Below are 12,243 nucleotides of genomic sequence, written 5' to 3' on the forward strand. Positions count from 1 at the left end.
AGACAACAAGCGTCTTCCAGCCAAATCCTCCCCACCTGGCATGAAAAAGCCTTTGTCAGTGATAAAGCAACACAAGCCTAATTGGTTTGAAGTTAATGGGCAATCCTACCATTGTTTGGTAAGAATAAAGTGAAACTTAAAATAATCTGAAACTTGAGTAACGCACAAACTCAAAAGTGCTCTGGATAGTCAGATGCTAAGATGTAATTTCAGAATTCACCCCCTGAATGTTATCAACTGCCTTCCCTTTGTTTCATTTCTGACTCAGGCAGAACTTCACACCACGGCTCAGTGATCTTCATAAGCCAACACAGCTCAGCAGCAACACCAAAAGAGACTGCTACCCTTGCTTGGTGCTTCTGCTTTTGGATGCCTGTGCCAGCAGCCCCAGAAAGAAAACGAGCTGGGAATTAACTCCAACTAAACCTAACGCAAAACTCTACCCAAGTGACACAGTCCCCAGACTCAGATTTCAATGGCACCAAAGGGACAGCAGAGAACTCCAGCAGCTGCAGCTCTGAGAGGTCCCCCAGCTCCGCATCCTTCACAGCTGGCAGAGCAGCTATCAATCTGGCACTGCTATCTTTTCCCCTCCTGCACTGCAGAGCTATGTTTATGTGCTTCATTTATGCTAAATGAAGGTATGCTTTAATTTTACTAAACGTGCCAAAAATAGAGATCATGCATCATTAATACCGTGTGGCTTTCAGATGTGTCGTTACGTGTTTTTGGAGAAATAAATATTTATGCAACTATTTACTTCAGTTTTATGGACCATGTATTCCGAAAGCATGCATTGCCTTCAGCAAGAAAGGTTTTCTATATCATTTGGTCTGTAGGTATTTCATCTCACTGTGTAAAACTAAGCCCTCTGCTCAGTCAAGAAGTGAGATAGGATAAATTAAATTAGCAAGTGAATTTCTCATTGCCAGTGCTCTTCTATTTGGTAATGACTTTTATCCAGTGATCTCAAAACGTGGATAATATCTTATTAGAAGCTATAATTTCATGCAAGCATGATTTCATGTACTACACGAGACAGCCTGTCCGCCTCTGCAGACTGTATGCTAGATTGAAGCTCTCAGCAGAACCTCACATCTTCTACTTCTAACATTTCCAGAGTATTCAGAAGGCAGAGAGCTGGGGAGATACCCGAACCCAGAACCACCCAGCCTGCAGGTCTCTGCAGCTAAGGCCCTTTTACAGGCTCGTCAGGAAACAGAAGGGTGCGTAGGCTACATACTGAAGAGAAAACCACCACCACCACACAAACGTTCTCCCTGGCAAGTTGATTTCCTGGCACTTGCAAATCCACCGAGGAAGCACAGTGCAATCAATGCAGCTGAGGCCCAAGTTCTAATTAGAACCTTCTGTTTGAAAACAGCTTTTCTTTAAGCACTACACGGCTAGAGGCCGTGATAGAATATTCCCTGAAAATAAGAAAATGGTTCATTACCGTTCCTGAAAACAGAAGATCAATCTGCCCTTGTGAAAGTTAATGAATACACAGAAATACCACACCGTGACCCCCGACCCAGCGCCCGAGGCAGCACTGCTATGATTATGCATTTTCCAGATCTGCTCAGCAACAGGACTGGGATACAGCTCTTACTGCACTCATTTATCTGAGTGATTATTTAAATTAACGGCCTTCTGGCTGCGAGTCACAAGCTTCAAGTTGTTCAGCTGCTTAAATATTAATTAATCACGCTTCTCTGCTGCAAGGTGTGAGAAGGAAAGCAGAATTAAATGCTAACAACTTTAATTCTGAATATCAACAACAGTCCAAACGTGGAAAAATAAAACCAACCCCACACAAATACAGCTGTTTCACTCGGAGAAAGGCTGAAACAACGTATGCCCCCCATCAAGCAAGCAAAACTTTATGATTTAACTACACTCAGTTAAATGCAGCACTTCATTTGTAATCAGGATAATCACAGCCTTCTATCCACTGTTCTTAGGTGTTTCTGGCCATACTGCGCAGCAGCCAATCAAGCTACTTTGGACGTCTTTTTCTTTGGTTGAATTGAGGTGCCTCTATGGCAGTGCCACACGCTGCGGTCACGGTCACAGAACAGGACAATCTTCTGCTGTGTGGCACTGTGAGAGTCCTGCTCAGTCTGCTCCCCCCCACTTCAATGAGGGGAGCTGTCATTAGAGGTGGAAGGGGGACCCTCACCTCATCCCCCCCCGCTGTCCCTTTGGCTTCGCAGCAGCTCTGCTCACTGTGCTGACGGTGACGACACGAAGCTGCACCACAAATTAACTGGGAATTGTTTTTATTTCAAACGTTTACAGGGATGGAAATAAATACAGGAAACAGAAGACAGAGAGTGCGCTTTTAAAAGAAACAAACCAAGTCTCCATCGGGTTTCAAACGGGAAAAGATTGAATCCAATAGCTGCTTAAAACTGGCCACTATTCCATAGGTCGGGGTTATGCTGAACAGTCGTGTTAAGAACTGAAGATAAGCATTACAAACAGGGATGACAGCTGTAATGGACAGGATGAAACCGCACCACAACAGGAAAGTCTTCTATTTACAACATAGGTATCATACAAAAACATTTGGGAATATTTAGGGAGTGACTTGTCTGTCCAGCTGTAGGATAGAAAAGACCCAGCGCAGGCTGTGATGGTTTTGTTCCCACCCCCAATCTCTAAAGAATCATTTTAACTTTTGGCAAAGTTTGAAAGAAAAACCAAACAAAAGACGACACACCACCTTTGTACTGCAATAACTTCCCATCCAGCCTACACTTCTCAGTGTTTCTATCCTTGCTTTGCATCATCCGTGTCATACACCGGGGCAGCTCGTCAGAAGACAAAGAGTTTGTAAAGTTCTTGGCAGCCCTTTATCGATGGTCTGATCTGTAGACTGGAAACGTGTCTGTCCGATGGAGCTTCACAGGGCTTGAAACATCTGCTGTGTGCCGGGGGAAAAACAGAACAACGCTCAGTGAGGCACAGCGATCGCACACAGTGCTCCGCAGATCACTATGTGAACTACAGGTTATACCCTTTACATAGGGATTGGTATAATTCATCTGCTGCTCCATCTCAGAAACATCTCCACTCAGGTTTTCAATATGAATTGAAGCATTTGAAGCTTTGGGCAACGTGCTCTAACTGGAGATGCTCAGGGTGATAGAGACAGCTCCCAACAGCCAAAAGAGACAACGACTTCAGCATCTTTCTTAATTATAACACTGTCTGCATGGCTTTGATTGGTTTATTTTTTCCTTCTCGAAAAGCAGGATCTTTCAAAGACTTTTACTGCTTTCTCACGACCACAACCTCCAAGGATCCCCTCTCCAGTTTAACAAGCAAGCTGTTCTGCTAAATACAAAACGAATGGTCTGTACCCATACAGTCTGTTTATGCTGGGTCAACACAGCGCTGAATGACTGCACTAATAACTAAGAACACAGTGAGGCCCAGCGATAGCAGTGCCCGGACGTGTGGCACAGCAGTGCTTGCCCGCATCCCGGTACGAACCGGTGCCAATAGGAGTTTGCGAGCTGCTTGTATTGCGTTATTCCTCCCTCTGCCCGAAACACGAACAGAGGCTTCGCTGGGGCTTTTCGCGTGCTGCATGCCCCCTCTAGTGTTCGAATAAAGGAACGGGACAAAACGATGAGCTGTTACTGTGAGAGGGATGAGAATGGAGCGTAGTGTCGGGGTGTCAGCCCTGGGGATCTCCAACTACAACCGCTGACACTCCGTGCTCTGCAGAGGTCGGAGCCTCCTGCTTTATTTAAATGCGTAAAACAAGTATCTAAGAATCATTATTCCTCCTCACATCTGAGGGGCTGAAAAAAAAAAAAAAAAAAAAAGAAGCCGTAAATAAATAAATCAAATCCACCACCTCCGGAAGATCTCCCAGGCACGGCATCATTCCATCCGTCCATACGCCGCGAGAAGAACGCCGCAGCCACAGCTCTGCCCCGCAGCACCGGGCTGCCCCACCTCCACCACGCGTCCCGTCTGTTCTCCGGGGCCTCTCCTGCGTACCCCCGACCCCCCCCGCACAGCTCACCAGCATCAGCTGCAGCCCATCCCGCAGCTGGAGGAGCGCAGTACCGCTAGATGGCCCCCGGGGACCGCAGCCCGGACTGAGCCCTCCGGAGAGGCACTGCCGATACGGACCCTCGGTAAGTCATTGTTTTAGGCTCTGTTAGCTTCAGTAAGGTCCTATCTTGGATTGGTTGTGGACATATAATCCCTCAGGCATAAACCACTGACCAAGTCCAGGACCAGGAGCAGACCCACCCTCACCACAGCTCCTCGCCTTCATGGTTTAACTACAGATCCCAGAGGACCTCACTTTTCATTTCTGTCTTCCAGGGAGAAATGTGAAACTGAGTGGAAGTCTCGAGACTCTCTTTGCTCCCTGATGGATCAGAGTAAGAACTTCAGTTTTCAGAAACTCTGCCATTTATTTAGCAGTTTCAATCCCAATTAGTAAAGTAAGTTTGTTTTCCTCCTCAGATTGTTGCCACTGTTTTTTTTTCCCCTTTCATTCCCTTTCCCTTTTTTGGGTCAGTGGGCTTGTGGGCCTTCTGTCCCCATCACAGACACACACCTCGAGAGAAAACCATGACATGAAGTCATGTCTCCACTGAGAAGTGATATGAGCATCCTTCTGATGCCAACCTCTCCAACTCAGGCTGGACAAGCACTTCCCTCCATTAATTCAACAACAGCGGCAACTGGCTTAGACTGAGCATCAGCGTTCAGTGAGATGGAGAGGCACTGCACTGCCTCAGCATTGCTGCTGCCAGCCCTCCCCAGCCCCACCTTACCTTGCAGGCCATAGAGCTGGCCGGTGCTGTGCTGCCGTGTGATGTGCTGCCAGTAGGCACTGCGGGGCAGGGGCACCATGGTGCTGAGGGACACTGCTCTCTCGCTCATCTTCATCTGAAGCTGCAAAGCAGTAAACGGATATGAAGGAGGCAGTTGTGCACACTGAAGGTCCTCGGGGAAATAGCGCAACCGCTGCCTGAAAAGATTTCTAATGGCATTTCAGCACAGCGTCTCCCTCTGTCCATCTGCCCACCCTGCAGCCAGCAGGGACTGACTCGGGGTTAGGCTGGGGGCACACACCACACGTTAGGAGGTCACGCTGCTTTGCACACCAGAGCTCACCTTCGTGCTGCCCTGCTCCTGTGCCAGCACCGCTGCCCCTGCGGGGAGGTCTAACTCAAGCAGCTGAAACAGAAACTGAGGTTCAGTGGGAGGCAGGAACATGCTCCTCCTATGACAGCTACGTAGCAACTAGGTAAGCAGCTTCCCAAAGCTATGTATAACCTCAGAACCTGATTAGACACGTTTCACATGAATTCAATAATACGCATATGCCGGCTGATGATAATATCTGGGTTCTATCATAAACTTCACAGTACAGCTGAAATTCTTTTTCCAAAGCTCAGAAAAACATTAGTTTGAAGATACCAAACTTGTACTTGATCTTTTCCACTTATAAAAATGCTTTTCAGAAAAAGAACAAGCTCTTACATTATAGTTTCACAAAACCTGAGGTGACAGAACCTCTTACAAGAGAGCTGCCTGTTATTGAAGAGCCATTTTGAAGTTCTTTAGAGGGGGCAGAACCCTCAAACTCCCTCTGTATGGTGGATGCTGTGCCTGCAACGTCAAGGGAAAACAAAACAAAAACAAAAGCAAACCCAGATCAACCTTTGCTCTTAGAACACCCACCCCCATGTCGGCAGGGTGTGAGTCACTGCACAACATGAGCTGCCACCTCCGCTGCAAAGAGTATTTATCACAGCTCCATCACTGAAGCCCCAATATCACTTGTGGTGTTATCACACACAACAGCTCCATGGAAACAAACAATGAGGGGCCCACAGCCGGAGCAAGATGTGCTTCCTCACTGATGGCACTTCCAGGATGGTGCACTCCTGGGTGAGCTGGGCAGCAAGCTCAGGCAGTTTGAGGCACAGCCCAGCAGCCAGAAGGACAGCAACACCCAGGAGGGTATCAATGGAGAAAAAGACACTGCCAGAGAAAGAAGATAAAGACATAGAAGGGCCAGAAGAGCTGCCTGACCTGAACTCAATCAGCATGGGAAAGAATTAGAAAACCCACAGCTGGGGAAAAGAATTAGTATGTTATGTCCTGAATACATAAGACTTCATCAAAACACCTCAGACTGTGAGCAAAAGCAGCGGTAATGACTGATTTCATTCTCACAATTAGTCCACTGTACCTCCGTGGCAACCAAGGAAGCAGGAATATCTTGCTGATGGCCTGGCTTTATTCCACAGAGGCACCCAGCACCATAAGCAGGTCAAAGCCAGCCAGAACTCTGTGCTGGAGCACACATAGGCAGTGGCTACAAGCAGAGGACCAAGCAAGACACACAACTCTAAATACCATTAATATAATTAATAACTTGTTAATTGGAGGGCACCTAATCTACAGCCTCTCACTCTCCTCTTAACAATCAACAAAACTAGCACAAGAGGCAAAACCACTGCCTACTTAAGGGAAAGATTCTTCCAAGTTAGCTTTGAAAGTTGCTCTAAAAGGAAAGAAAAGAAAGATAATTTAAGATGTACCAGGTTAGATGGGTTCTTTCAGGCTGAACAGTGCAATTCGCCAAGGTTTTGCAGAATGCACCTGTTTAAAATAACCTGTGTTACAGAAACCTTTTCTTGGGACCTCCAGTTGCAGAGGATCACTGTGTTTTGGAGGGGATTTTCTTCCCAGCGAAGCAAATTCATATAATCAAAATTCATTAGAACAATTGCTTAAGTAGCACTTGCCAAATTCAATAGAACAAAGCTACAGAATGGTAACTATTAATAAAAGTAAATGTCAGGAATGAAAGGGCATTAAGACATGGCTGCTGTTTCGACTCGTTTTCTTTTCCTATCTATCTTACCATTTCCCCTCCTAGTTATGAACCTCTATGGAAATGCTCAGAGACGACACCAGGCCATAACCCAGCCACACACATACCCCGATGGGCCCGGCACAGAAGTACACCTGAGCTGCAGAACCAGGAGGAGTCAGCCCTGCTATGGACAAACTGTCTGCAAATATCCCCCTCTGGAGCACCAGGCTTCAGCAGGCAGAATGGAGCAGCTCACTGTTGTTATTTCTCAGTGAGACATCAGGTTGTAATGTCTTTTTCTAAAGCACCTTGACTGAGAGCAGGCATTGATGACAGCAGTCAAGTCACAACACTGCTCTGGTCAGTTTTCATGGCAATCAAATGGTCATGAAAATATGCCTGCAATTTGAATAGGGATTTTCATTTCTTTGTCTGGCAATGCAGAAAAGGAGCAGCTGGACAAGGTGAATTGCCACTGACCAGAACAGCTTCATGCATCGCTAAGCAGAGTTTGCTCTTTCCTCTCTTTAAAAAAGAGATTTTTTAATTCACTGGAAAACAAAATAACCGAAGCCCATTGTGAATGCGTGTCAGACCCTGCTCAGCACATCAGACCTCACCAGAACGCCATCACACACCACAGCTGTCAGGGTGAGGCTCTGGCTGAGGAAGCCCACCACGCTCATTCCTACAAGCCTTGCAGCACCCATAGGCATACAGCCACACTGCACCAACACACTGAGCTATGGAGCACGAGGCTGCTGGGGAGGTGTCAGACATCGCAGCCCACACTCTCAGCAGTACTCAGCAGCTCCATTTGCTCCGCCAGCCTGGGACATCCAACTCCCCTTTACTATTCAGACCCCAGGAGCTCTCAGGTGCTCAGCACCACAGCCCTGTCTCCTATGCTCACCTCACTGATGTAGCAGTGGCCAGGGGAAAGCAGAAGCCACTCAGAGCAGACTTCATGTCTTGCCACCAGTGTCACCCATCTCTTATTTATCTTTTCTGTAAATAGTAGCTCTAGCTTCACTAATATAAAAAAAAAAATCACATGGAGTTAATAATTCTTGGAGACAGAAACAATCTAATGCAGCTCAGACCGCTGGGCATGAAGTGCAAGCCACCATATAAACTCCCCTTGGAAGTGTTCAAGCAGAATTGAAGTACCAGGGAAATCAATCAACCTGAACAACAAGGATGACCCTCACAAGGTATCCTGTGATCAGCAAAAGCAGCCATCTGATCTCTACATTAACGTAACAATCTTCTGTCTAAACTCCTAAATCTGAGCATCCTTGAAACCGAGAGAAGGGACTAAGTGTGACTATTTTGGGACCAGACATTTCTATGACAGACTTGGGAGGCTTGTATTCAGGGGCATATGGACTTGTCTGAAGCAATTATATTCAGATCTTAAATTACAAGGCTTTCAGTTCGACAGGAATATGTTCTTATTTCCTGTTTAGTGCTCTTGGGTCTATAAAACTTGATTTAGGGGTTGTGGTTGGACACAGTGTTCATGAAAAAGCTTTTGAGGTTGTACAGCTGCTCTCTATTGAAATCTATAACAATTGTGCATCTGTTGAGTGCATGGGCGCTTGTAAAACAGAAATTTTACAGCATACCATCAGACACCGCATATTAAAGATGCTATTACATGAATGTAAAACCACTAATATGAAATAGCCTGAAAACCTACTCACTTCAGGAGGTATAAGCTAATGAATAATTGCCTTTTGGCTGGGTTTTTTTTTTTTTTCCTGAACTGAATTCATGCTCTTGCCAGGCTGCTCAGTCCCATCTGATGCTGGTGTGCTACAAATGGTTGCTACTTAGACTGATCTAGACTAGGCTAATTCTAATCTCCTTCAGTTAGTTACTGATGCATGCTTACATCATCTCCCATCTGTCTCAAATCAGGGAATTCTGGGCATTCTTGAACAAGACAGGCTTTGGGTCAGTCCTTGTCCTCATGGACATGGCTTTACTGAAGTGACACCAGCCAGAAGTGAACTGAGTAGCACCAAGTGCAAACTGCCATGCTAACTGGCCCCTTCCCTGCTGGAAACGGACGTACATGGCCTGCATTACCCCTAAACAGACTTGAGTCTTCTGTGCTTTCTCACTCATTTGCTCACCTGCTCCACAAGCAATGACAGAATTACCCATCCACCAGCTCGTAGGGCTGAAGCAGCTATCTAGTACACAAAGTCGGTCAGAAAACTTGCAAATCATTTTTTTCTATTGATCCTCCTTATTTTACTGTTAAGAGAAATAGCTTCCTATCATGGATTTGGCTTCCATTCTGTCTCAAGTTCCGGAAATCATTAAAATTACTGAAAGGATTAGACGTGGTTTGGTATCAGCAGCACTTTTCATATAAAGGAAAAGACATAGTTCTCATTGTAGATTACATGAACCAATTAGTACTGCCTGGAATAGAGAAGTTGCATATGGCCAGGCTCCTCCATTGTTGTTCATTCTGCACATTTTATGCATTCCAGAAAGTCTGAGCCCTACAGTGTAGTGACTGACTGTGATACGGGATGTACAGAAGATTCCTTCTCATTCCACAGGATTCATGAGAAAACAAACACAATAAGATGTGGAAACATGCTAGATGCAAGTGCCATCAAACTGCCTTCTTTTGACATCGCACATGGAGATCCCACACTATCTGTTCTTAGATTGTATGCTAACTTTGCATCTTACACTCCTATATTTTCTAGGGGTAATGAGCACTGTAAAATGAGTTTTAGACACAAAAAGCACTTGTAGAAAACAGGCATCCACCAAAAGATCAGACAAACATGTAGTCCTTCCTCCCACAGGTTAACCTGAACCATACAACCCTTTCCAAATCATCCTTCAAGCATAAGCATCAATGAACAAACAAAAAACTGAGCATGAGCCACATTCTGCAAATAGGCTGATGAGAAATGTTTCTAAACAAACTCATGATGGTGACTAATTAGAAGAAGTTAGCAAGAAAGGAAACTATGGGTTGGTGGGAGCTCATCATCTCTGTATTAAATCACACCAGTGGTTCTCCAACTACAGAAATCAAGGACTCTGTTGTTTGGATCCTTGAAAAGCAATCCCAGTTACAAACGCTACCCTAAATATAATAATTGAGAAGAATTTACTGAGAGCAATAGTCAGACTGCTTACTGCCTGTGAATCAGAAGGAAGTCACACTGAAGCATTGCTCACTTATGTGAAATAGCCAGCGGAGTGCACAGCCGTACCATTGAATTTTTCACGCTCTGCAACAGGCGCTCGTGTTGTTCTGCTATGGCCAGAGCAGCCGAGTGAACCTTCTGATAGATTGCTTCCCCATCTCGTGTCTGAAAGATGAACAGTCCTTCTCCTGTGTCGCACATCCTGCCAAAGTGAGAGCAGACAGGATCCAGATGTGAGATTTTTCACTTGCTCACAGGCATCTGTAGCACACAATCATGGCGTGCAGCTCTAGAGCCATTACTGCACAAGCAGTATGAAACAAAAGTTGCTGAAGAACCGAACAAAGTTATTTACATGGGCTTTAACAGCCTTGGCACAATCTTACTGTTTTAACCCACACCGGTGTCACTCTGGCCAAACACAGGCTCAGGTGAGTACCACTCTTGAAAGTGCCTGACCTCTAGAGAGTTGATGCACAAAACCCAGATTTCTGAGATTTAGACTTAAAAGAGGGGATTAATTTTCCTTCTTCCCCTTTCAGAGTTTTAATATTGTCTGTAATGAGCTTTGTCTTTCACTTGAAACCCTAAACACGTTATCCTCAGCATCCCAATGGCAATGTCTTAGCACAGCTAATGCATGATCAGAGAACTAAAAGCATATCCCTTTTCCTGAGAGAACTCAATTCTTCAGCAGTAGAGAGGATGAACGTTTAAATGCCCCTTCTCTTTCCAGATAAGTTATTTGTATGATGTGTTTCTCTTTTACGATTGTAATCCTTTAATGGGCTTATCTAAAATAACTCAACCACGGCCCTTAAAAAGGATTTGGGAGTTCAGTTCAATCAACAGGTGCTCCAGCTTCAGCCACACAAAGACTTCAGTTCATTAAGTTCAAGCTGCAGGAAGCGATAAGGAACAACACCTCTAGAAGAAGGAACTGCATTCAAATTTCTTATAAACCCATTTGTCATAACAGATGGAAAACAGGAGTGCAATTAACAAAAACCAGGAGCCCCTTCTCCACTGCTTCAGAATGATGGAGGAATGTGATGCACTGCAACAAACGCACACCTACCTCCCTGCTTCAAAGGTGAACCAAGAAGGGTCCCGCCCGTAGCGTCGGAGGGCACTTAATGGCCAAGAGATGAGTTTGACTCTGGGATTCTGGATGTCCCAAAGACAGATATTCTCAAATGTTATCTGCAAGGTACATTCCCCATGCACATCTAAGTTAGGGGATGGCATCAAATACACATTGAATCTCTCTGGGAGAAAAACAAAAGGTTAGTCTAAAATCCCTGCCCGTCAACTGTCGAAGTCAATAAAGGAATTTCCTATTTTCCACCTCTATTAAAAGATCTTATTTCCATTTTGAACAATTATTTCAAAAATAAAGACTCAATTCCTTCCAATAACTCAGCAAACTCAATGTATGGAGCAATCAAAACGCTGCACTCAAAGGGCATCAAACATTTGGGCACGTGTTGAGATGCAGAAGAGATCTGAACCATCATAATCCTGATATTTGCAAACAATTAATACAACTGTGTGCATGAATAAATACACTGCAAGTGCTTTTGTGCATATAATTAGTTAATTTGCATAGGAAAGTGAAGTAGCTGAGGGCTCGGGTTCTGCATGCAATTATTGTTATTTATTATTTGCCTTAACAGTGTTGATAAATAGCCTCAGTCAGAGGTTGAAACTGTTGTACAGACACAATATAAAAACACAGAACAAAAATACAGTTTCCATCTCCAAGGTCACCTAAATTGTCTGAGAAGAAAAGTGCTAATCCGAAAGAATTCTAAAGCCCTGAATTACAGCACCTTATTACCATGCTCATTATTTCTGGTGGCAATTAAAAGAACAAACAGGACGGGGGGCTTGGTTTCTTGATTGGTGCCAAAAAACAATTTTTGGTACCAATTTATTTTTGATGTTCTCACGTGCAGTCCAAATGACTTTAAAATAAAGTAACAAAAGATTTAAGAAGTCAGTATGTTATGTACGTACCATTCTGCTCCCTCTCCACTCCCGATGCCAACAAGTCAGGCTCTCCAAGGCTAATGTCATTAATTCGTGTCCCAAGACACTCCATCTGCAATACCTTGCACCACTCATCTGCCTCAAGTTCTGTATAAATGCCCAGAAAATCTGTGTGTAGGTATAATACATTTATGACTTTAC

General features: G+C 44.8%; 1 protein-coding gene across 19 annotated transcripts in view; it reads right to left on the reverse strand.

The window, feature by feature from the left end:
* Nucleotides 1-2,265: 2,265 nt before the first annotated feature.
* Nucleotides 2,266-12,243, reverse strand: part of DOK5 (docking protein 5) — a 34,380-nt gene continuing 24,402 nt past the window's right edge. For 3 of the 19 annotated variants that reach the window (XM_025142340.3, XM_046903087.1, XM_046903086.1), the window contains 6 exons: nt 12,070-12,189; nt 11,129-11,318; nt 10,117-10,252; nt 5,152-5,214; nt 4,809-4,929; nt 2,266-2,926 (listed from right to left, as the gene is read on the reverse strand). In XM_025142340.3, coding sequence (XP_024998108.1) covers nt 2,859-2,926; nt 4,809-4,929; nt 5,152-5,214; nt 10,117-10,252; nt 11,129-11,318; nt 12,070-12,189 — 698 coding nt within the window. In that variant the 3' untranslated portion in view covers nt 2,266-2,858. Of the gene's footprint in view, nt 2,930-4,808; nt 4,930-5,151; nt 5,215-10,116; nt 10,253-11,128; nt 11,319-12,069; nt 12,211-12,243 lie in introns of all 19 variants that reach the window. The other 16 variants (XM_015296522.4, XM_025142342.2, XM_025142341.2 and 13 more) reach the window with 7 other exon arrangements.

Source organism: Gallus gallus, chromosome 20 (assembly GCF_016699485.2).
Source record: "Gallus gallus isolate bGalGal1 chromosome 20, bGalGal1.mat.broiler.GRCg7b, whole genome shotgun sequence".
Taxonomy (NCBI): domain Eukaryota; kingdom Metazoa; phylum Chordata; class Aves; order Galliformes; family Phasianidae; genus Gallus; species Gallus gallus.